At 44.5% G+C, this 26193-nt stretch overlaps 1 protein-coding gene across 1 annotated transcript in view; it reads left to right on the top strand.

Moving 5' to 3' along the window:
- The first annotated feature begins 5064 nt into the window (after positions 1-5064).
- Positions 5065-26193, top strand: part of C8B (complement C8 beta chain) — a 36819-nt gene continuing 15690 nt past the window's right edge. The window contains exons 1-6 of the mRNA XM_075003143.1: positions 5065-5156; positions 8649-8805; positions 10446-10587; positions 12269-12410; positions 23460-23592; positions 25828-26025. Of these exons, the coding sequence (XP_074859244.1) occupies positions 5065-5156; positions 8649-8805; positions 10446-10587; positions 12269-12410; positions 23460-23592; positions 25828-26025 (864 nt within the window). The remainder of the gene's footprint in view (positions 5157-8648; positions 8806-10445; positions 10588-12268; positions 12411-23459; positions 23593-25827; positions 26026-26193) is intronic.

Raw genomic sequence — 26193 nt, 5'->3', positions numbered from 1 at the left:
ATCTAATTTCAAACCTATTTAAATATCATGGGTTTGAAAGTCTCACGGCTCAATCCTAAACCAACTGAAATCAATGAAGGAACTCCTCCATTAATGTCAAATATTTGTCAGAGTTAAAACTCTGAGGCTATGCCTGCACTACAGTGGTCTGTTGACAGGTTACTCATGGAAGATATCTTCCAACAGAGCTTCTGTCGACAGATTGCAGCCACACACAACAGTGGATCACTCTGTCAATCCTCTCTGTCAACAGAAAGCAGCCAGACTGCCTGGCTGCTTTCTCAACAGAATGGCCAACTGGAAGTACAGCAGACAGGGCTGCCAAGTGACCCAGAATCCCTGATTCTTGACAGAGAGGCCCCAGAGCACCCACACAGCTGTTTCGTCAACAGATTCCGTTGAGAAAAGTGTTCTTCCTCATGGGGGAGAGGCAGCAGGCTGTTGACAAGTGTGCCAAGTTCTGTTGACAGTATCTCGACAATGCATTTTTAGGGTCGGCAAAACCCTCTAGTGTAGACATAGCCTGAGACTTCAAACACAAGCAGCTAACTATTTTCTAATATCTTCTGTCATGCAGAAGGAAACAACACTGCAAAACTAGCACAGGCAGAAGGTTGGAAATAGCTAAAAGATTATGTTCCCACCAGCACAGTGCCACATCTACCCTGCACTGCAAAGTGAGGTGTGACCTTTTGGGGTTGAAATGTAGAGCATCCAGCTCTGAATTTTGCATTTTAGACCCATTTGTAATTGAAAGGAATCATAACTTATTGTATGTGCCTTATTTTGCTTTGAAATCTGCTTTGGAGAATGTGGTGGCATATGGTGAACGCCAGCACATGGGTACTGCTGTATCTGTGATTAATACCACTCCCTCTTTCTGTTAATCCAGTAACTCAAATGTAGTTAATGTGCACATCTGATTAAATGAGTATTTTGGGAAGCAGCAGAATGCAAATTAATATTATGGTAATGAGGGTGCTAGTTTTGGAACTTCAGTCATGCTGGCATTTTAAATCTGCACTCTAGTGTTGGTTTTAAAACATGCATTGCATGCCTTAAGTCTGTAATCCTGGTTCTCCTATGATTATTGCCAAACTGTATATTGGCAACAGATCCCCACACTGAGCAATCTTTCCTGTAAATGGGATTTATATGTGCACAAATGATTAACAACCAAATCGATTGTCTCAAAGGTTTGAGTTAGCTGCATCTGATAGTTTCAATTCATTACATATTGAAACAGCATAATTTGAAGCAGATACAGAGCTTTGAACATCCCAAATAATCTTTCACGTATGCAGATGAACGGGCAGTTAATTATTGTCTCCATGCTCAGTAATATTAACTTAGAAGGCAGCCCACACAACCACCAATTTTTATGAGCATTTCCCGTAAAGACTGAATTAACATTTTGCTTATTCTGTGTTAAATCATTAACATGACGTTACTTTGCTCTGAAGATTCAGAAGCTGATTGCTTCAAATGCATAGCTGCAGAGTGTAATTATTGGTAACTGGAGAACCAAAAGAACAGGATTAATATTTGATCAGTTCACTGAACTGAGGGTGCATTTTAGTTTTAACTCTGGTTTGTTTTGTTAGAAGATTTGTATAAGACAACCTTCATTTACATAAGAGCCAAAGCACTTTACCAATATTTTAGTGTTTGTATGACAATAATGTCTAGAAGCCCAATCCAAGGTAGAGGTCCCCCTTGTGTCTTGGATATGTCTTATGGGTACATATGCATAGTTAAGACACTCTGTTTTAAAGAGTTTTCACTCTCAACAGACCATAAGCTCCCATATAAGCACCAAAATTGGTGCTGAATTAATTATAGCCATAACGTGGTTGCTTACATGGGAACTGTAGAGCTCTTATGAAAATCTAGCCCTCTGCAACTTGCCTCAGGTCTCTGAAGAAGTCTATGGTAGAGCAAGGCATTGAATCAGATCTCCTGAATCCCAAACCAGTACCATACTGACCGCTTTTATCATTCGCGGTTGTTTATGCCAGTTTTATGGGATCATGTCATTCCATGTACATGTTAATACTAAAAAGGGAAAGGTGTCATATGACTTGAAATAATCTATGGAATTTTAATTTCAATGGTGTCACGCTATGCAGTGTAGTGGGAGGAACTTGCTTCCTCACACTGGTGTCGCAGTCACAGAGCACTACAGGTAAACTGCACTATATAGTGTCTTGTGACTGAATACTTGGCCTGCTCAGTCACGCTTTAAGATGAATAATACAATATGGCTATAGGTCATATCAATCCCACCCACAGAAGTGAATCACAGCTCAGATTCTTAAAAGGAGCAAAAGATGTGGCATTATCGAAAGCAGAAGAAAGCCCTGATGTCAGACTCTGTTGGCAGCTGTTACATTTTTATGTGGAGAAGTATGTTCTGCAGTGGATGGACATTTCTGGGATCCATACCTGATGCCAAACCTGGAAAAAATTGCTTGAAGAATTTTGGTGTCATCTGGTATAATGCAGCTACTGCCTTGCACTGTTCAGTGAAGTTTCTTCGTAGTTCTCACGTGGAGGCTTGCACTAATATTACCTTACACACCATCAGTGCCACAGAGAATTTCTACTGAACTTTGGATTTTTGCACAAATCATAGATGTTCTACTGCTCTCTGTGAGACGTCACACCAGACTTGCACAAGATTCCACTTCTGTGACTGCTGCTGGGGAACAGAATTGCTGTATATCCCTCCAATCTGTGTTATTAACCAAGAAGAACAAGAAGTCCTGTGGCACCTTACAGACTAACAGATATTTTGGAGGATAAGCTTTCATGGGCAAAGACCTGCTTCATCAGATAAGGTTAATTATCAAGCAGTGGAGTGACTCTAGGACAGTTGAGTACATCCAAAACTACTCTGTTCTGTTGGGTATGAAGGGATGTTGGGGAATGAACACCAGTTACCTGTGTAATACTGTATGCTCCTGAATCAATCATTCAAGTAATCAAGTGCTCATGTGGTAAGACCAGGTGCTCAGCATACTGCAAGTATGTGGCTAGCTGCTTGGCTTGTGCCAAGATGTGCAAGTGCAGCATGAAGGAGGAATTGTGTGACAACATCGGCGCCCTGGAAGAGAATGCTGTTGATGACGTGATGAATAAGTCTTTTCAGTCCTGTCTGTCAAGGCTATCTTCTTTAGGATTACCAAAGTTTGGTGTCTTTTTTATGTAATCAGTTCATCTCTGGGTTAACGTATCATTTTAAAAGTTGTTTTAAAACATGTTTGAATACATAGCTACATAATTGTTGTAGGCATGTCTTGTTTGGTACTACTATGTCTCTGGTAGGAATGGCTTTTGAATGATTCCCAACTCTTCACCCATTTCTGATGGCATATTAATTTTTTTTACGAACCAGAGGACTGAAATCTGGGATTCCCTATTGCCACATCACAGAGGATAGTACCATTGACATTACGATTCTGTAGATTTTCACAACTCACATGATGCATCTCTTAATTTTCTGTCACTGACTTGCCCACAGAATGAGATTTTACTACGCTGTGCTCCCAGATTAAGTAACAAAGTGTCTGTGTAGGCCACTACAATAGCTTTTTTGCATACAGATGTAGCTGACATGCCAGCTTAGGACCCAAATCTGCAAGATATTAAACTGAGCTCTCTCTTTTTCTTTTTTTTTTTGTTTCAAATTAGTGATAATTGAAAGTGTTCAGCACATAGTGGAGTTCAGAAGCACCTGGCAGGATCCCTCTCTACAGCACCGGGATCTGTTTTATTCAGAGAAGGGATGTTCACCAGGACCATGGGGCCATTCTCATATTTTCTTTGACTCCCAGGGCAAGTTTAAAGTCCACTCAGATCCACATCAAATGTGAACAAACAGGACAAGCAGTGCTGTCGGCTGAGGTCCTATCCAAACACATAAAGAAGACCATCCCTGTCCCAGAGAGCTCAGTTTGCACAAGAGGGGAAAGAAGGGTAGGAGAGCAAATTAAGAGTAAATTGGAACCCATTATGCATAATAAATACTATCCCCAGGTGACCTCTTGCCTAGCCATGAAGAAAACCTTAGAAATCCTGAGGAAAGAAGTAAGCCCAATGTAACCTGACCTTTAATAAAAGATGACTAATAAATTTTTAAGGCTAGAAGGAACCCATATGGTTATCTCATCTTGTCTCCATAGAACTAGGGAAGCTCTCTTTTAGAAAGGCATGTTAATTGAGTTGGATACTGCAATCCTCACTCAGGGCATGTCTACACTAGACTGTAAAGAAACTCTCCCATCAACCTCTCTTACTCCTCGTGAGATTGAGTACAGGGGTCAACTGTTGACACCTGATAGTTCAGTGTTGTGTGCACCCAGTAGGTGTGTGAAACTGAACCTTGGAAGATCAACCAGGCCAGCTCAGTCTTCCAGGTAGCAAAGACAACCCCTCTGTGAGTGTCCTGGCCTCAGACCTGACATACGGCCAAATACTTGTAACTTGTAGCAAAGTGACAGTACTTCTCAAGAACTGGCCTTTTGTCTGTGGAATGGAAAATTTCACTACAGAATTAAACTGCCATTGTCCATGCTTTTTCTCACTGACTCCTTTGCAAAAACAAATCGCTGGACGTGGGTGGGGGGGTTAAAGTATTTTTCCTATTGTCCCATCTCCCAGTCATCAGATTTTGACCCACCAGTCACTTCCCGTTGACCGTTTTCTGATGCAAAATTTAAATATGTGACTTTACTGGTGAAATATTTATTATTTTCAGCAATATCTGAACAAAAATTAAAAAATGAAGGAAAAATGTAAATTGCTCCTAAGATTATTTTTATTTTCTCCATCATCTTCTAGCAGAGCTTTCAGCACTGCCTTTAGAAATCTGTGTGCTAGCAAGTATAAAGGTTATCATGAGAATTTGTCAGGAGGTGGGTCATAGTTTTTCTGCATGGTAAACAAAAGATTGATTAATTTACCCTTTGCTGCTTGAGCCACTTTCAGATCCCAGGGAAGGCTGAACTGGAGTTGCAGCGGTTTAGGTTTGCCAACGGTATTTGCTGAAACTACTGTAAAGTCATGAGTGTATCACAAACTATACTTCTCTTGTTCCCAGTGAAACTGCTCCTGCTTTGTTCAGTACTGGGCTTCCTAACTGTGCATTGCTTTAGGTAGGTGAATGTTCTTTAATATCTATTCAGTGACATAATAGATAACGAAATGTAACTCTGATCCTCTGCTTTTTTTCCTTTTATGGTGGATAAGGAATGTCATCTGATGCTATGTTGGGGTTTCTAATGAAGTAAGAAAAGGCTCTGTTTAAAATGAGCAACTTGCAAAGGGTCTGGCTTGAAAATAGCAATCCAAATGTTTTAACTCGCAATGTTGCAGCCATGTTGTAAAGAAGGGAAAAACTGTTTGCAGTGCATAGCTGCCTACTGTGTGTACCTCACAAGGGCATTTTGAGGATTATTAGATTTCAGTTTCATTTGCAGGGGGGAAAATAAAACTAATGTAACCTAATATTTGTTTGCTCTTCTACTATTTGAATATAATTGGTATTTGCTGGAGGATGGACTAGAGCATATAAGAGGCCTATTCTTTATCTAGCTACTGGGATTCTCAATTTCAGAACTAGTCTAATATCTTCTGGTACTCATTTTGTAGAAAGAAAAACCAACACCTGGGTGCCCTGGTTGGCTGATCATTTTCCCCATTTCCTTTTCAATATAGAATATTGATTGCACAGTATTAAAAACAATCTGCTATACAGGAGGCTCTTCACTCACAGCTTCAACTTCTGTCAGTTCCTTGTTCTGGGGGCACTGAGAGGGAACTTGGGTTATTGATGGTTGTGAGGAGGTGGTGTCTAACATCAGGCCCCCAAAACACTTCTGGCCTTTAAGCAACAGCATTGCTAAGCTCTGCAGGAAATAGCAAATCCTGGAAGAGAGGACAGAATTACTGTGTTCTCTCAAAGTTTCTGGAACAATTATGTAGGTGAGAGGATGGGGCAGTTGTTAATCAACCCTGAATCGGGCCTTAGGCCTTCAAGACAAAACTGGGCTCTAAGTTTTAGAATGAAAATCCTTTACAATGTGCTGTAGAAAACATGCACATTATTTTCATCTGTAGCTGAGAAAGTGCCATATCCCTTGGCTACAAATAAAGTTTAAACCTACTCTTCATAGCTTGGAAAAAATGCACATAGTATGGGTAAAATTCTACATCTATATACACCAGTGTCAGTCCAGTGTAGTGAAGCCAATGGGACTGCTTGGGATTCACACCATTATCCCTGTGAGCAGACTGACTCAGCAGCTCTCCAGGAGAAATGATTGGCATTTTGAACAAACCATCACCAGTAACAATAAATATTCTGCATTGTTTGTATAACTCGTAAGCTTGATCAATTGACTCTCTTTTGAGCCTCTGGTAAAATGAATTCATGTGATGTGTTTTGTAAATAAAGTCACTGGTGAGAATTAATGTACAGATGCCCTTGAGATTTTGAAATTATTGATAGAAAGATAGGGATTTTTGGTTTGCTGTTTGGTCTATGAATCCAAAACAGAAGGGCCCTGTCTACACTAGCCAAAAACTTCGAAATGGCCATGCAAATGGCCATTGTGAAGTTTACTAATGAAGTGCTGAAATACATATTCAGCGCCTCATTAGCATGCGGTCGGCCACGGCACTTCGAAATTGACACGGCTTGCCACCGTGCAGCTCGTCCAGACAGGGCTCCTTTTCGAAAGGACCCTGCCTACTTTGAAATCCCCTTATTCCTATGAGCAGATGGGAATAAGGGGACTTCGAAGTAGACAGGGTCCTTTCGAAAAGAAGCCCCGTCTGGATGAGCCACGCGGCAGTGTGCCGCGTCAATTTCGAAGTGCCGCGGCCGCCCGCATGCTAATGAGGTGCTGAATATGTATTTCAGCGCTTCATTAGTAAACTTCACAATGGCCGTTTGCATGGCCATTTTGAAGTTTTGGGCTAGCGTAGACATAGCCAAGGTGAGCCAAACTTCTCTTTGGGGCTATGTCTACACTACAGTGGTCCTTTGAAAGAAGTGCTTTTGAAAGATCTCTTCCGAAAAAAACTTCTTTCAGAAGATCGTGACCACACACAAGAGGGTGGATTGAAAAATCAATTTGCGCTGTCGATAGAGAGCGGCCACACCTTGGCCACTCTTTTGAAAGAATGGGCGAGCAAATGCCCAGGATCAAAAAGCAGAGGGCCGTGGAGGACTGCTCTTTCAAAAAAAGGGCCCCTGTGGCATCTACACACAATTTTTTCCTAAAATAACCTTTCAGAAAGAGGCACTCTTCCTCATCCAGAAGCAGAAGAGGGCCACCGAAAAAAGTGCCGCATTCTTCTAATTTAGTGTCGAAAGAACACATTTTGTGTGTAAACACTCTGTGGGAATTTTCAAAAGAGCTCTGGCTTTTTTGAAAAAACTGCCAAGTGTAGATGTAGCCTGGGAGTATACCTTTCTTCATACTGGGCTCTTGACCTCCACTTTTTAGTAGGCAGAGCCCCACAGCTCCCCTAGTCCAATACTGAGTCACAGATTCCAGCACTTTGTTTTTTACTGAGACTCCTTCAGTAAGTCTCTTGTTGGGGACTTACCCTCTTGGGAGCTGTGCAACCAGGCGATGTTTGCTAACAAGACACCTTTTATTGGACAACTGGGATGTGCTAATTAGCATCTTCAGAGAATAGTGGAAGAGCAAAGCCTACATGTATGTGCATACTGGCAGCTCAAACTCTGCTCTGTCCAAATATCCAGGATTTGACACCTCTCCAGCCCCACCTGCTAGGATTCTGATTGCAGTCTGCTTGCACCTCAGTTTGTTGGTTCAAGCTCCAGTCACGACATTTCATGTTCTTCCCCTGCAGCCATGCACACAGTTGTTAAAAGTTAATGGCTGGTCTTTGGTCTTTTACTGTATCTTAAGGGTAACTCCACTCTTATGTTGACATATTCATACCCACATGGACAGCCTAATTGACTCCCACCCTGTCACTACTTTTCGCATTATTCTGCCCCTGGAAAGAAATCTAACCCATTCCCCCGCAGGAATTAACAATATGAAAGTCAGTGGAGAAACTGAGGCACACACACTTCCCACAACTGAAAGCTTCTCTAAGTGACCATCAGCAACAGATAATCCTCTTGGTTTTAAGCTACCCAGGGAGTTCCCAGTGGAATTTTGTCTGACCTTTAGATACCCAAGTCTGCTGCAAAACTAATATTTGCCTATTCCTTAGGAGAGTCCATGGTGTTTACAGTTACAATCCAGCTGCAAGTTTTTTTGTCAAGTTTTGTGTGTGTGTGTGAGTAATGATTTTGTTTGACACCAGGGTGATGGGCATAATTTAAGTACATGGCCGGAAAGGAGCAGTGTGTTTGTGTGATATCTTGCTCTTATCTTGCCTTATTATGGTTCCGAGTCTGATCCGTTATGACAGTAAATCAAGAGCCACACAATGGTATACCCAGTGTGAGATCATTATCCAGCTCTGTATTCTGCATAAGAGATCTTATTCAAACACAGCAAAGATTTTCGAGGGGGTAGACACAAAAAGAGAAATGCTGGTCCATTCTCCTAGTTTTATAATCCTACACACTGAAATTCTTATTCACTGTGAACATTTAGTGGTGAAACGGAGACCCTTCTTCAGCTAAATGGAGTGAACGCGAGCCTCACTAAGAGCAGATGGGCCCGATCAGTAGGCAACCCTCCGCAGCCGATTGACTGTTTGCTTTCCAGTTGGTCATCATGGAGCACCTGTGACCCCTGTCAAAAGAAAAGAGTGAGTTATCTATTATCGTAATGTGAAGCACAGGAAATGCCAGAGAATAAAAGGCAAGATAGTCTTTCATAATATTGCCTTTACAAAGAGTCAGTGACAGAGTCGATTTTCCTCTCGTGAACCTTCACATCGCCTGCAGGATAAATTTGCAGGTGCAATGCAGTTTGATATGAAATTCACCCCATGTACGGTATCCAGGGTCCTGTACAAAACCTGAATTCCAGTGAACTGTCACAAGAGACCTCCTAGGCCTTGTGCTAGGCCTCCCTGCACAGAGATGCATTTCATGCCAGAGTTCCCGTAAATTAATGTTTCTTTTTTAATGAGAAACGTGAAGTTTGCTACCTCGTGCTTTGAAATTCTGGTTTATCCTTGTCAGCTCAGTCCTGCAGTTCTGTACGTAAATGCAGTTCCCATTGATTTCCATGGAAATTTGCTCCACTGAGGGAGTTTAGGACCAGGCCTGTTAATGTTACCCTCTTGTACCAAATGTAGCAAGTGATCATAGCCCTTGGAGGGAGCAGTCACACACCGGGCCAATGTCCACAGGGCACCTGTAAGTTGTTAAGCACCCTCAGCAGCTCTGGATTGGAATGGGAATTGAAGGCACACACCTCATAGGGCACTTTCTACATATGGAATATCTTCAGGTTAAGGTCCTGTTCCTAGTGAAATCAACCGCAAAAGTCCCATTGCTTTAAAACTGTGGTGGCCATCCAGTCCTGAAACAGCAGTCACCATAATGGCAATTATATAGCGAATAGCCACATTATTCTGAAAATAAATTTGTTCTTCAAGGCAACTAGCCACACTCAACTGGCCAAAAAGCTACATGGGGGCTAGTGGCCAGCATGTTGCACACCACAGTGCAAGATTGGAAGGACCACTTGCTAACAGGTGAAGATGACTGTCCTTAGAAGAGCTAACCCACTTTAGTCTTGCTTCAGCCTTGTCGTAGTTGGAGTAATAAAGCTCCAGCAGCGTAAGGAGCGAACGCTTTCAGTTATGGTAGAAGGATAATCTATTGGAAGGAACAGAGAACTAGGAGTGTTGTTGAGAAAATATCAATAACAGAAGGCCTAGTAAGTACAAAGGTGGACAGAGGATAATAAGAGGTGTCAGCAACTGTACTTAAAAGAAGGGAAATGTCATTGAACGCTTCCTTATTCTTTTCCACTCCAAGTGATTAGTTTTGTTTAAAAAAAAATCTATCCCAATGTCAAAATAAAACCAATTTTGTTTTACTCGATCACTAGTCAGTGTTGAAAATCTTGTTTAGTAAAATGAAAACTACTCCAATTTTTTAACAATTTGTTTGATTGGAAGAACATTGAAATTCTTCTATGTTTACTATTTTTCTTGTGCCTACTCCTATTGCAAACATTCACAGGGAGTTAGCATTGTTAGTCTGTATCTTCACAAAACTAAAAAGCAGTACTGTACTACTATAAGACTAACCAATTAATTTATTAGGTGATGAGCTTTTGTGGGACAGACCCACTTCTTCAGATCTGGAAATTCTGATGAAAGTGAACTGTAAAGCAAGTAAAAAAAGTAAAGCAAAATGTTTATATTTTAATTTAGGAGCCATAAAATTCATGTATTCTCCCCTGGTGAGTAAATATTTTCTGTCATTACAGTACAGATTTTCCCGTGTGGAAAGGCCTTCTCAGTTCAACGGTGATCCTTGTGACTACTCTGACAAAGAAACAGAAGATTGTGTTACAAACTATCCTTGCAGAAACAAAGTTAGATGCGAAGGCTTTGTATGTGCAATTACAGGTATTTGAATTTAGGGATGCTATTGCTCCTACTGAAATTGGTGACAAAACTCTTAGGAGCATTTTGATTCTATACTGGCCTTGTATCAGTGAAGGTCTGCCAGGGTGAGGCCCAAAGTATATCAGCATTTACATCACATTTGCAAGTGACTGATTTTAGTGGTAATGTAGGCCAAGTTCCAGTCAGCCAGTCTTGGGCATCTCTTCAAAATTGAGTAGTTTGGCAAGAAGAAGATTTAAAAATAGTCTCAATAATAAAGCTGCTATAAAACAGATTCAGAAAGTCATGTACTAGAAGCAAACTATGTGCCCATGATGTTGGCACATGCCTGAGATCATAAGGGAAAAGCTTTATATAGGTGTGTTGTTCTAGTTGTGACAGTTCTCTCTACTCCCTATAAATCACTGTTCTGTAGCATTAATTTATTCTTTTTTCACAGTCACATCAGAGAAAAATGAGAGAGCAGGGCTCCCAAACATCCTTGCATTGTGGTCCCCTTCTAGCAACAAAATTACTATACAACCTCAGGAGGAGGACCAAAGGCAAAACCAAGAGTTTCAGTCCCATGTGGGAAAGAAGGGAGAGCCCCTATCCTGAGCCCAGCCACCCATGGATGAAAACCTGGGGCTTCAGCTTTGACGTCAAGTGGTACACCTTGGGATTTGGCTGTGGATGGTGAGGCTTGGGTGCCAGCAAGTCTTAACACCAGCTTTGGGGACCCCATTAAAACAGTCACAACCCACTTTGGGGTCCCAACCACAGTTTGAGAGCTGCTCTGATAGAGCCCTCTAAAGAGATAAAGGACAACAATGTAACAAGGTCTGGGTGAATAACTGAAATGAGGATTATTAATTTTGTCTTGTTGAAAGAAAAAACTGATTTTTTGATTTACTCATACAAAATGATTAGCCTCTCTGTGACATAGTTCCCCTTCCAGACAATGAAGATAATAACCCTCCCCAAGCTTGCCAGTGTGTTGTGAGAATAAACACATCAGATTATGAAATGTTTAAAGGTCTACTGATGAAATGCACTATAAAAAATGAGATGTTATTGTCATAAATTCATTAACATCTCACCTGTAAGGATCTCATTATGGATTGACAACATGAGAAAACAAAATCGTTCTGTCACTGACTAGATTCATAGTCTTCTTAAGAACTTACTCTAGAGCAATTCTAATAGTAAAAGATATGATAGACATGAAGCCTTCATGTCTATTATTTCTCTTATTAACGTTGTAAAGTTCTTATCAGTAGGCTCACAGTAATTAATCCTGTCATTAAAAATGTCTCAGATTTGTTCACTGGAATTTCAGGTTATTTTTCCTGATATCAATCATGTACACAAGAAAATAATAGTTATATTTCCAAAGAGGTTTTTTTTTCCAAACAAAATTAGATCTTTGCAGAAAATTTCTTCCCTAATCAAGTTTGATTTTTCCATTTCATGAACAAACTTTTTTCTACCAGCTCTTATCCATTTTACGGTTTTTGGCAGCATTCAGACTTTTTTCAGATTTTCCTGGGGAGTGTGGAAATGTTTTCCAACCAGCTCTGATCAATGTACTGTAATCTCTTATTTAGTTTACAAGCTTTATGAGGTGAGGACTGTGGCTTCATAGTTTTTAGTAACACAAATGATACTGGACTGTTTAATTAATGTCAGTGTTCCATCTTAGGGAGATGCATTACACGGAGGTTGCTTTGCAATGGAGACGATGACTGTGGGGATCAGTCAGATGAAAAAAACTGTAAAAAAGTATATAGAAAATGCAGCCAACCAATGGAGCAATACTGGGGAATAGAGAATCTTGCAAGAGGGTAAGTAGGCAGCCTTTGCATAAAACACACATAGGACATTTAATTAAATGACCTCTTCAGCATGGAGACATGCAATGGTTGAAGTTCCCTCCACTTGCCTTCAGATAAGGAAAATATCTTGAGGTTGTCTCAGACTTGCTAAATATGAACTGTAAATGTTATAGTACTTGGCAGGTCTTGGTTCTGAGACAACACCCAGGGAAAATTCATATCGACCCAAAATGGTTTTCATCAGAACCTTGGTGAATAACAATCAATAAGACCGAAAAATCAGTGTATGTGCACAGAACTCACCAAATGAATTATTATGGATTGACAGCACAGTGTGAAAAAATAGAATCATGTGGTCACTCCTTGATTCATAGTCACCTTTGTAGACTTGCCTGCTGTAGAGAAATTCTACTAATAAAAGATACAATTACATCGTATGGTATGTAATGAATAATTAACTGTATGGTTGTAATGCTTTACCTTGCACAGGCAGTTAGCCTGCCAGGAGGCCTGGCAAGGAAACTGATTTGTAGTGTGTTCACTTAATTTCTTCTGGAAGTGTACTGGTTGTGCCTGAGCTGGGTGAGTAGGTTGTAAATTACAAATAGTCTAACACACCTCCAAACAATTGTTGTTTGAACCACCTAAAAATCAAGGATTTTGTTGTATGAACTGAAATCGAAGGAGTTACTCCAGATGTGCCGTGGGTGAAACTGAGATCAGAATGTGGCTTGATAACTCCTCAGTATGAATGGGAAATTTTGCCTGGCCTCTGAAAGTCTGGAATGCGGCTTATTTAAAACTCTGTCTTTGACATAAAATACTGGGTGGGGTTGTTGATATTTGAAAAGAAAATTAAATCATGATTATATTATAGAATGGCTTGAATCAACATCCTGTGTCCAAACTGTGACACTTTGTCAGGGCACACAGAACTATGGGTGACCTTGCTCTCACTCTGCTATAGCAAAAACAGAACCTTGATGGTGCTCAACTGAATGAGAGCTCTCTCTCACTGATCCACTAGCCACCCCCAAAAAGCTTCTCAGGGCTAAGTCCCCAAGTCCCTAGAAGAACGTTCCCATCCAGCCCACTGCTGTCACTCAGAGATGATCAGATTTGCTATCTCCACGTAGACAGTGTACACACAAGCTTGTTTGATTAGGCTGAGCATGTTCACCCTTAATATGACAGCTCTGGACTCTGCTTATGAGAAAAGTTTTTAGTAATAAAAATAAAGTCTGAAGTGCCACTGAGTATGGGCGATTAGTGAAAAAGACCACTGGTTACAAATAAAACATGTAAGAGACGAAACACACCTTTAGCCAGCTACAATCCCTTAGCTAAAGCATTTTTCTTCTCACCTTCAGTCCCTCTGTATGGATTGCTAATTTTTCAGTCAAATCAGGATCCAGATCCTTCATTTTTCACTCCTCTCTGCTCCCTCTGTTCCTTCCCTTTTTCTTATTCTCCAGGAAGCCTATGAAATATATCCCTGTGAGGTGTACCCCCAGACAAAGCTGTTCTCCCCTGTTGTTTGCCCATTAGTGAACTGTGCCATGCTCTTGATCGTTTTTTGTTATTTTGCAAGGGAAGCTTGCTTTATGCTGACTTATACAATGCTTGCTAGATATGGGAGACTTAGGCAGGTAAATAAATATTCTTCTTCGAGTGTCCCCGTGGGTGCTCTACAATAGGTGTTGGGCTCGTCCGGCGCCGCAGATCGGATCTTCCAAGCAGTTTCTGCCGGACCGCGCATGTGCCGGTGCGCGCCGCTCCCTTGCGTGCTCCTGGCCACGGACGCGATCCAGTCCCCGCCAGTTCCTCTTAACCGCCGTCGGCTGCAGACGGAATCCGACGAGGCTACGGCCAAGTTAGCGTATTCAATGGTTTTAACTGTTTTTTCTTTAAAGTTTTCAAGTTCTTAGGCTACTGTTAAGTTAGCCAGTTGTTATTTTCAAAAAAAAAAAAAGAAAAAAAAAAGAAACAACAAGCAGGACAGCATTCAGTCCAGTCCTAGCAACAAGCGGAACACCGGAGGCCAGGAGCCTAGGGCCATTAGCCCTCCTGCCGTGGCAGGCCATCGGAGAGGGGGAAAAACAGCACAGAGAAGGTGCTAAGTACCCATTAACAACTGAAAGACTCACCAACAATGTCCTCTTCAGGATTTAAGAAATGTGAGTCCTGCCGAGAGGCAATGCCAGCGTCTGATGGGCACAGTCTCTGCATAAGGTGCCTGGGGGAGTCCCATGTCATGCAGAAATGCTCCTTCTGTGCAAAATTAACAGCCAGAGCAAGGAAGGACAGGGAGATGCGGCTTAAAATGCTGCTCTTCGACAAGGCCCTCCAGCCAGACGTGCCGGAGCGGCCGCAGCAGGAGGGACCCTCCGGGGCCCATAAAAGGAAAGCCGCCTCCCTCACCCCATCAGCGCAAAAACGGAGGAAAGCCTCCCCAGCCCGATCCCTGCCAGCAGCAACAGCGAGCAGGACGGGAGGAGTGCGCAGCCCCCAGCCGCAGCAACAGCTGATCGGCGGCGGCACGGAGAGCCACGTGGAGGCGGCTCAGCCTCCGATAATCAAACAGCCACCCCGCACCGCAGGCAGGGCGGCAGCTAAACAAGCGCCGGTACCGGCAGCACCACAAGCAGTGGCACCGACCCCCGGGGAACCAGCGGTGCAGAGCACGCAGGCACGCAGCCTGCAGGCACCGGAGGACACTGCCCATGCGGCACCGCCCATGAGCGTGCCGAGCATGGCGCGGACGGGGCTGAGATCCCCTACACGTCAGGGGGCGGAGTTACCTCCTCAAGGGAGGGGGAAGGCTGCACATAAAACGAGGCACCGCAGCCCCTCTCCAGACAGGGCTGCAGAGTTGCTTTCTCTCAGCCCTCCGCTTATGCTGCAGACTCCAACTAGAAGGCAGGGGTCCCCCCTAGCCTACCCGGAGCCCCCGTCTCCATTTTTACAACCAGCCTCGCCCTGGCTGGGACCACCTTCACCCTTCCTGGGGTTTGAGCCGCTGGAGTACTATCACAAATCGCTCTCTCCAGTGTCCCAGATCTCTCGACGATCTCGCTCCCCCAGACGCAGAGGGTATGCACCAAGGGAGTGGTCTAGGTCACCTTCCCAAGAACAGTGTCTATACTGCCATGGTCGCCCCTATCACGCGGGGCATAGACACCACCGGCAATCTACCAGGGAAAGATCCCCACAGACGGCCCCGTATCCCCGAGGGCAATCGCAAACGGGGACAGAGACTCAAGTATCTCAGGGGGAACTGGTTATGGAACCCCGAGATTTTCCCTTCCAAGCTTCCAGCGAGAGGATGTACCATCCCCCACAGGAACCGGAAGGGTCCAGAGAGGCGTACCCTAGTGGTTCCTCGCTCTCCTCCCTGGACGAGGCTACGGCCCCGGGGGACGTCCATCCTCCGGACGATCTCAAACAGTTTCAAGAGCTGTTTAAGAGGGTGGCCTTCACGCAAGGCATCCAGACAGCAGAGGTGCAAGAGAAACACCATAAGCTCCTCAAAAATCTGAGACCTCCGGCCTCCTCCAAAATAGCAATACCGCTTGATGAAGCAATCTTGGAGTCCGCCACTATGATATGGCAGACCCCTGCAACTATTTCGCCTGTCCACAAGTGAGCGGATAAGAAATACTTCGTGCCGGCGAAGGGCATGGAGTTCCTGTTCAGCCACCCACAACCAAATTCCTTGGTGGTGGAGTCGTCGCAACAAAGATCAAAGACATCTCAATTCAAGACAGGGGGAACAGACAAAGATGCCAAGAAGCTAGAGCTGTTTGGCAGAAAGGTCTACTCCTCCTCCACTCTACTGTTGCGAATGGCAAATTACACAGTGCATTTAGCGAACCATAATTTCGACAACTACACTAGGTTAACCTCCCTCATGGACTCGCTTCCAGAGGACAAGAAACTGGTGCTCAAGGCCATCGTGCAAGAAGGCTACGTGGCCTCGAGGACGGGAGTTCAGATCGCCCTGGATGTTGCGGACACAGCAGCATGTTCCACAGCTACAGCAGTGGTGATGCGAAGGGAGTCCTGGCTCCAGACTTCGGGTATACCGAGGGATCTGCAGGCACAGATAGTCGATCTTCCCTTCGACTCGCAGAAGCTGTTTGCTGAATCAACTGACTCGGTCCTTCATTCCAGTAAAGATTCAAGAGCCACACTTAGGACCCTGGGGATTTACACCCCTCCATACAGAAAGAAAAAGTACTACCGGTACCAGTACCAGCAACAGCGTCCCCAGTACCACAGGGGTTATGAGCAAGGGCGACATCAACAGCACCAGCAGTACAGAACTCCCAGGCGACGTTCCCAACAGAGCCGTGCGTCCTCGGGGCAGGGCCAAAGGCCACAAGTTTGACACACAGATCCAGGGCTGCGCCATCACTACCATCGCACAAGGTCATCCGAAGCGGCTATTCCACCATGGCCTCCGACTATTCTACGACCAGTGGCAAAGGATCACCACAGACAAATGGGTGCTGGAGATCATAGCCACGGGGTATGCCATCCCCTTCCAGTCGCTCCCACCGCCACGACCTCCACCCAGGCCCCACCTCCAGGAGGCCTCCTACGTAGCGAGGCTCAAGCAGGAGGTAGACCATCTCATGCTCATAGGGGCAGTGGAAAGAGTGCCGGAGCAACTGCAAGGAAAAGGGTTCTACTCGAGGTACTTCCTCACGGAGAAAAGACAGGAGGCTGGAGGCCCATCTTAGATCTTTGAGGCCTCAACCGGTACATGTGCAAGCAACGCTTTCGGATGATCACAATCGCCTCCATCCTTACGGCACTGGACGATGGAGATTGGTTCGCAGCCCTCGATTTACAAGACGCGTATTTTCACATAACTATCCATCCGGCTCACCGGCGATTCCTCCGGTTCATGGTAGGCAAAGAACATTTTCAATACAAGGTCCTACTGTCTGGCCTTTCCTCGGCCCTGTAGCCAGACAGTCTCCCCCTTACAAGCCAGCTTGCTTGTTGCCCCCCCCACTGAGGAGCACACAGGGCACGGAAATGGCTGCTGACAGCACAGTCTTTGATGCCCTCATTGAGGCCCAGATATGCTGGCTTATCGTGACCCTGAGAAGCAGAAAGTACAGCTAGAAGGCTAACAGGCCAGACTGTCAACATGAGACGGGGGGTGAACCCTCAGAAATCACCCCAGCTGGCATTAATCAATATGATGCACACACACAATCACCCAGAAGGGGACGTGCCCCGCCCGCACAAAAAAATGTCCTGTACTCCTAAATTGCTTATCTCTTGTCTTACAAGTGCAAACTAAGTAGAAATGCCCTTGTAACAAACTGGAGTCACAAAGGCAGACCAGTATGATCTGGCACCATAAATAAAAAAAAGAATACATAACCCAAAAGGGGTATAAAAGATGGGTCCAGCAAAACTCTAACTTTGAGTGCATTCAACCAACTTCCTGCTGGTCAGGTCAGGTGATTGCCTCCCGAGGTCCACTACTGGGAACGCCCAACCTCGTATTCGTCTTTCCGTCGGAATTAAGTGACCGATCCGGCTTGGCTACGCTGGTATCAAAAGACGCAAAGAGGGTAAAATACACCCATGCTAGGTCTCTGACTTTTTTTTGTGCACAGCTAAAGAATTAAAGCTCTGTAACTAAATGTCATTGTGCCAAGATATCATTGTGTTAAATGGTAACAGATATCTTTGTATTAAATTGTAACGTAACTTGTTAACACCTGTATTTTGCTAGCATATAAAAAGTAAACAATAGCCTTTTGTAACCGCACGCTTATAACTGTAGCTTAATAAACTTGTAACTAGTTAAGATCCAAGCCTAACTATTTTGTTAACCCTTTTGTCACTGCAACACAGCCGGCACAACAAAAAAACTTTAACCATTTGGTTACTACAGCCTGGCCGTGGGTGAGTGTGCTAGGAGCTGCCTGCTCTAACAGTAAAAAACTGGGTTGTTTAGGACCCAGGGGAGTACCTCACCGCACATTACCTGGCCGCCGGCTAACAGGCCCCCAGAGTCTTCACCAAGACCTTGGCAGTGGTGTCAGCCTACCTGCACAGACGGGGTATTTATATTCCCGTATCTGGACGACTGCCTACTCAAAGGGGCCTCGAAGGAGAAGGTACTACGCATGATACGCGTCACAGCAGGCACGTTCTCTTCGCTCGGCCTGGTTATCAATCTGGCAAAATCAAAGATAGACCCCACACAGGACATAGAGTTCATAGGGGCACGCATAAATTCTATTACAGCGAGAGTGTATCTACCAGAGACTCGCTTTCGGGCCATCGGCTCCCTCGTGCAGGTCATCACCTTCAGCCCTACGGTGCCGGTCCTGACGTGCTTACAGCTGCTGGGCCACATGGCAGCGGCGACGTTCGTAGTACAGAACGCCAGGTTACACATGCGCAGCATGCAGCACTGGCTGGCGAGCATATACAAACCGGCAGCACACACCGTTCACAGGGTGGTGTCGCCCACAGCAGAGGTGCGCAAATCCCTGCAATGGTGGGTAAACCCCAAGAACTTGCTAACAGGGGTACCCTTCCACCAACCACAAATATCGGTTTTTCTTGCTACAGATGCCTCCCTCATAGGGTGGGGAGCACACATGGGCAAAGAGGTGACGCAAGGGCTGTGGTCCTCCACAGAGCAGTCACTGCACATAAATATACTGGAGCTCAGAGCAGTGTTCAACGCCTGCAGACACTTTCTAGACCATATACAAGGCAAAGTTGTCGGGATCAGTACAGACAATACCTCCACCATGTTTTATATAAATCGGCAAGGAGGAGCTCGGTCCCGTGCCTTATGTGCGGAAGCAGTCCGGTTATGGAACTGGTGCATCACCAACAATATAATCTTGAAAGCCTCGTACTTACCAGGCGCTCACAATGTGAAGGCAGACCAGCTGAGCAGGCGTTTTGCACTCACGCACGAGTGGCAGATCTGTCCCGATCTGCTACGACCGATTTTCCACGCATGGGGTTTTCCCCAGATAGACCTGTTTGCCACTCAACACAACAAGAAGTGCCCACGATTCTGCTCCAGGGCAGGACTGGGACGGGGGTCCCTGGGGGACGCGTTCGCGATCTTGTGGAGGAGTCCCCTGCTTTACGCTTTTCCTCCCACAGTGCTGATCCACAAAGTCTTGCAGAAAGCCAGGAGGGAAGGAGCTCGAATGATCCTGATAGTCCCAACGTGGGATCGACAGCAATGGTTCCCCCTACTCCTGCGCATGTCGGACCGTCCACCGATGCCCCTTCCGGTGGCGCCGGATCTGCTCACACAAGCCCAGAGGTCCATAGTGCATCCGCACCCCCAAGGCCTGCGACTACAAGCGTGGTTAATCCATGGCTCAGCTCCCTAGAGAGCACATGTACGGAGGAAGTGCAGCAAGTCCTAGAAAGTAGCAGGAGGACTTCCACCAGGAAGACCTACAAGCAGAAATGGACTCGCTTCACGGCATGGTGTTCTACCAAACAGCTAGCCCCCCTTTCGGTGCCTATACCTGTGATATTAGAGTATTTACTGGACCTCAAGAGAGGAGGACTCTCACTATCCTCGTTAAAGGTCCACCTCGCCGCCATTTCAGCGTTCAGACACGAAGAGGAAGGGCACACGGTGTTCGCCCATCCCATGGTTACCAGGTTCCTCAAAGGGTTGGTAAACCTATACCCCCCTCAGAAACCGCTTCCACCTTCGTGGAACTTGGACCTGGTGCTTAATGTGCTAACGGGACCACCGTTCGAGCCCTTGGCCACGGTTTCCCTCTGCCTCCTTACGATAAAGACGACCTTTCTTCTCGCAATCATGTCAGCTCGCAGGGTGAGCGAGCTTGCGGCAGTTATGGCAACGCCACCCTGCACTGTTTTTTCCAAGGAGGTGGTAACCATACGGCTGCATCCAGCCTTTGTTCCCAAAGTTTCTTCTGAGTTTCACATTAACAAACCTATTGTTTTACCCTCGTTTTATCCAAAGCCTCATAACTCTAACAAAGAGGCGCGCCTACACCTCCTGGACGTGAGGAGGGCGCTAGCCTTCTATATAGACAGGACCAAGTCCTTCCGGAAAACGGATAGACTCCTAGTCTCTCTCGCTCCCAAATTGAAGGGAGAAGGTCTCTCTTCACAGAGAGTCTCGAAGCACATCGTATCCTGCATAAAAATGTGCTACGAACTCAAAAAGACTCCTTTACTGGCCACGCCCAGGGCTCATTCCACTAGGGCGGTGGCGACATCAACAGCCTTTTTCAAGGGCGTTGCGCTAAAAGACATTTGCAGAGCGGCGACCTGGTCATCCTATGACACCTTCGCCAAACATTACACCCTTCACAGGGTATTCCAAGAGGATACCCGTCTCTCGACAGCGGTCCTCTCGGGGACAAGCTGCACATAATCCGATTACCCACCTCCTATCTTGGGTTACTGCTGGGTAGTCACCTATTGTGGAGCACCCACGGGGACACTCGAAGAAGAAAGACAGGTTACTCACTGTAGTAACGGTGGTTCTTCGAGATGTGTCCCCGTGGGTGCTCCACTACCCGCCCATCCTCCCCGCTTCGGATCTCTGTTTAGTGTTTTGCAGGAGCATCCGAGGCGGTTGGTCAAGGAACTGGCGGGGACCGGATCGCGCACGTGGCCAGGAGCGCGCAAGGGAGCGGCGCGCACTGGCGCATGCGCAGTCCGGCAGAAACTGCTTGGAAGATCTGATCTGCGGTGCCGGGCGAGCCCAACACCTGTTGTGGAGCACCCACGGGGACACATCTCGAAGAACCACCGTTACTACGGTGAGTAACCTGTCTTTCCTTATTTCAAAAGAACAGGTTCAGGATTGAAAAATCAAGCCCCATGAGGACTGCTCTTTTTTGTGGGGGCGGGAGGACTGTGGAGTGTCTACACACATTTTCTTTCGAAAGAAGCTTTCAAAAGGGGGCGTTCTTCCTGAAATGGGAAAGGAAGAGCAGTTTTGAAAGGAGTGCTGCATGCTTTCAGTTTACTTTGGAAGGAACGCTTTTTGTGTGTAGATGCACCATGGGATCTCTCAAACGAGCCCCCTTCTTTCAAAAAAACCTTCAGAAAAACTCGTTAGTGTGGGTGCAGCCTCACTGCAGGAGCTTTTCACACACACCCCACTGCTGTCTCTGTTGTTGCTGTTATTTGCCTTCACTGCTCTCTTACTTTCTTCTTGTCTGTTTGAATCACCTCACTCCTCTCCAACCTCTTCTTCTGCTCTTTCCCCTCTCTCCCTCCCCTCTTTATTGAGGGAAGGCTTTTAAAAGGCCCTTGGCAGCCTCATGTGGGACCAGCTGGCCCTAACTGATTTATAGCAGCTTCTTCCCCTGCTGCTCCCACTCTGCCTGATTGCCAGGGCTGTTTCTGCTTTTGGAGCTGCTTTTCTCCTTGTAAATTACTCCACTGGCCTCACCCTGTCACAATATTTACACCTTCTTGAATAATGTAAGTACATAAGTCTCACACTCCTTATGATGACCACTGTGATATATGCTTCCATTTGATACTCTATGTCGTATTCTTTATAGATAAATGCTATGACTGCAATTTGTTAGGTGTAGTGAGTTTGACAGGCCTGATAGGAGAGGCTGTTATGTGATCGTGCACTCTTTGTCAGTGGGCAATGAAGGGTTCTTAGAGTCACACAGACATCCTGGAACTTCAGATTGCCAGAAATATGCATCTGGATTCAGATCTATGTGTTGCAGTGAGCATCTGCATTTGCAAAGGACTGAACCAAAACTCCAATGGTGAAATCCTGGCCCCATCTAAACCAATGGAAATTTTGCCATCATCTTCAGAGGGGCAAGATTTCACCCAATAACTAAACAACCCAGAATTTTGAGGTGTTTGAAATCCAGATCCTGATCTAAGTTAATGATTCATCTCCTTTAGGATGATAACTGCCTATATAGTCCCACTTTGGGACAATGGTCCCCTATTCTCACTCTTCACATGCACTCAGCAAAAATCTTGCTTTTTAATGTTAAAAATCACATTAAAGGGAAAATGATCATTTCTGTGTGACTCTCTGAAGATGTAACTGCTGTGCGTGCTATTACTGATTCTTCATACTGTTAATCTTAGCATAAATGTAAAAAAGAATTTGAACACTTACAAAAACATGCCTCTCATCTCTTTAAAGCCACAGTTGCTCAGTAATGTGAATTTAGCATATCTCCCTACTTTTTTTCCACTTTGTTTTAAGATTGAAGCTGATTTTTAAAAATGCAGAGACATTTTTATACAATTTCTTGACTCCCTACTAAGAAAAGGGAGGTCTTACAATGACCAGGAGCACAAAATAACAGTTATTGTTTCTAGGGAAATGGTTGTCATCAGTATTTTTACTTTTGTGATTTTTCCTCAGTGATGCTCACTATTATTTGAACATCATTTCATTCAGATTAGTGCAGTATCCTAAGACCATGTGTCATGTACATGCTGCTCCACTGGGATTCACCCTTCAGTGCGGATGGTGAATAACAGAGAGCGCTTGGATCCATCACCAAAAATAAAACCATTCTCCCTACCTATAAAGATGTCCAGACTGCATTTTTACTATTTAGAGATGGATGTAGGACCTGATCCAATGCCTGGTGTATGTTTTGTCCAGTCCTTTCCCTTCTGTCAAATCCATACTATGCGGCTCCATTTCAATTCCGTAAACTTTTACAGGTAACATACAAATATTGTTAGCACTGATGGGATGATACCATGATGTCAGTCCCAGCTGACTGAATGTAATTCTTGTGCAGTTACTGTTATCTTCAGCAATGTTTCAGAACATGATTCCCTTTTTCATTTGCTTGTTGGAGGCGAAGCTTCTCCTAGACCACTTGGAGTAGATGATGGAAGGTGGAAAGTTCTGATGACAGAATCCCTAGACAGCAAAATAGGCAGGCACAAAAGGAAACTGGGGGAGAGGGGCAGAAATCCTGCCGTTGTTAGCCAATTTGTATATTGTGCTGCTAATTAAATTGCAAACACGCTTGTTTCTCTGTTATGCCTCCTACATAGGTTAAATATGTTCACAAACAATCTGGAGGGTATAGTTCTTGATCACAGGTACTATGCTGGTGGGTGCATGCCACATTACATTATGGATACCAGGTTTCGAAAACCATATAACGTAGAAAACTACTCCCCAGAGGTAAGAACCTGATCCTTTCTGCCAACAAACTTTAATTAATTTGTCAGTAGTTTTCAGTGCCTAGTGTTGACCCAGTGCCATTTAATACATGTGATTTTAATGACTATCAAGAATTGGGACCAAGTGGTTTAGAATTAAATTTTGACCTACTTTAAAAATGCTTCCATTTTTCAGAGACTGTTTTCTAGGTGCCAGATAACTGGAAACTGGTTTTAATCTTTCTGCATGTTTTAATAGTATCTATGAAAAATATTGCTGTAGTTTTGTTTTGCTGCATCCAGCAGAAGGGAATATATTAACTAAGAAGAACTAATTCTAGCTCTGCCAAAGATTTCTAATGGGAATTTGGGCAAGTTCAGGTCAGGCTTGTTCCAGTGCACATGGAAGTCAATGACACAAATCTTCATGACTTTAATGATGTAGTGTCCGGGCCTTACTTTCTCTTTGCCTCAGAAACTTGCTCCATAAAAGTGATGTAAAAATACTCATATCCAGTAGGCAGTGTGAGGCTTTGGGTTTGTTTAAAAAAATCTGTAAAGGACTCTGAGGTCCTCCAATAGAAGAGAGGTTTGATGGGATGAACCAACCACTCCCTGGGCCTGAAAGGGTTAATGAGAATCTGTTGGTGCAATCAGCTTTGCCCTGCTACACCAGTAGAAGATGGGAGTCAGAGCTAAAAGGGCTGAACCTAGCTCAGTCTATGTCTATACTAGGCAGTGTAAGTCGACTGCAGATAACGCAATTTTAGCTATAGCAATTGTGAAACTAGAATTGACCCTGTCTGCACTTGGCTTACCTGGCCATCCTTGCTGAAAAAGGTCAATAAGAGAGTTTCTCCTGTTGACCTCCCTTATTCCATGTATCTTGCATGGAGTACAGGGATTGACTGTGACCCCTTAGAGGTTGATTTCACCCATCCCTACCAGACTTGTGAATTCGAACCCAAAAGATCGACCCTCAGCGGGTCGATCTTCTGAGCTAATGTAGACAAAGCCTCAGAGAAAGATAAACCAGAAAGGAAAGTAGAGAGAAGCCTGGCTGGAGTGTGGGACTTGAGTTGGTGAGTCCATCCCAGCATGTGGCATGCAGGTAAAGAGATCTGTAAGGAGCAGGAAGACTGCTGCTGAGTTGGGGATTACCCTGCTAAGGAAATTGAGAAGAATTTCCTGCAGCAGAACCAGATGCTAAGAAGACAGCAGTGAGCCTGTGGAAGAAGCCTAGAGAGAGTGGTTCTGATACATTAGGAGCCAGGAAAGAGGCTGCAGATTGGGCAAGGGTAGGAGTCAGTCCAAGGAGGCTGCCAGGGATTTATGGAGTGAGGCCTTGATTTCCTGTTCAAGGGCCTCTAGACTGGAACCAAGGGGAGTAGGAAGGCTTTGGGTTTCCCTGCCACATCACCGGCAAATGTGGAGCAGAACCTGCCTTGCAAGGTGTAAGGGCTATTGAAGACTCACACGTACTCGAGGTAAGAACTGGAGAGCCCAGACTCAGACAAGTCAATAGGATGTGATGGACTATTATTGGTTAGATTTTTACTGATTTACCCCAGAAGGGATGGGACCCTTTGTGGCCTGGCTGAGTTGCAAGAGGTGGACCATCACAGGGCTGGCAGCGTAGCTGGCAGCCAGGCCACTAAAGGACAAGAACCTGCAACCTGGAATATGTTGTTATTGAGTCATATGCTTACAGGAGGCTACAGAATTGCAAAAAAGCATTCTTGTTTAAAAATACCCAGCATATACTGTATGAAAGAGTAGGCACCAAAGTATTTTCCATATTTGTTATTCACCTTTAATGGGCATCAAATATGGGGCCTGATTAAAAGCCCATGGAAGTTAATGGTGTGTGTTGTCTAGTATGATTTAATATATGATGCCAATTAAGCAAGCTTTGTTCTTTTCATAATTTAAAACAATTTGAAACTTTCATAGACTTTTATGCATAAGATTTCACACATTTTGCATGAGATTGACGAGAAAGATGTAGGCAGTAGCAATACAAAAGAGACAGTGATTCTTATTTGCATATTATTAACCCGTGCTGCAAATCAAGTGGTATTGTAGTAGTAGTAATAATAATGATGATTAGCAATTATACCACGCTTCTCATCTTCAAAGTGCAAGCGCTAGTTCAAAAGTATGTTTGTTGCAAGACTATCAATACATCTTCCGCTTGGTTTCAGGTATGTAGTCAGAATGCAAGAAATGAAATGTTTTGCTTTTGCTTTTTGTTTAGACCAAAGGCAAATATGAATTTACATTGACTGAATATGAATCTTACTCAAGTTTTGAAGAAGAAGTCCTTAGGGCAAAAGCTTCGCAGTCAAGCTTTAGTTTTGGAATCCGGATATCAGGACTGTTCGAAATTGGTTACAGTTACAATGACAACAGGTTCCAGAAGTTCATTCGAAGGACGAAAAAATTTTCTGCAACTGTAAGTGAATTTCCACTTAAAAGTGTGCTCAGTTTAGTATCTAGCACCTGAGATGTGAAGTTTAAACATAGGTATAGGCACAATAATAATAATGGACCTGTTCTTTACTGCTATCTGGTTGTTGAGGATGTGAGGTCACCGTTGAGTGTTGCAGCTTTTTGATGAACT

This window comes from Carettochelys insculpta, chromosome 9 (genome assembly GCF_033958435.1).
Source record: "Carettochelys insculpta isolate YL-2023 chromosome 9, ASM3395843v1, whole genome shotgun sequence".
In the NCBI taxonomy this organism is placed as follows: domain Eukaryota; kingdom Metazoa; phylum Chordata; order Testudines; family Carettochelyidae; genus Carettochelys; species Carettochelys insculpta.
Note: the sequence above shows the minus strand (reverse complement) of the source record. Positions and strands in the feature narration are given on the sequence as shown.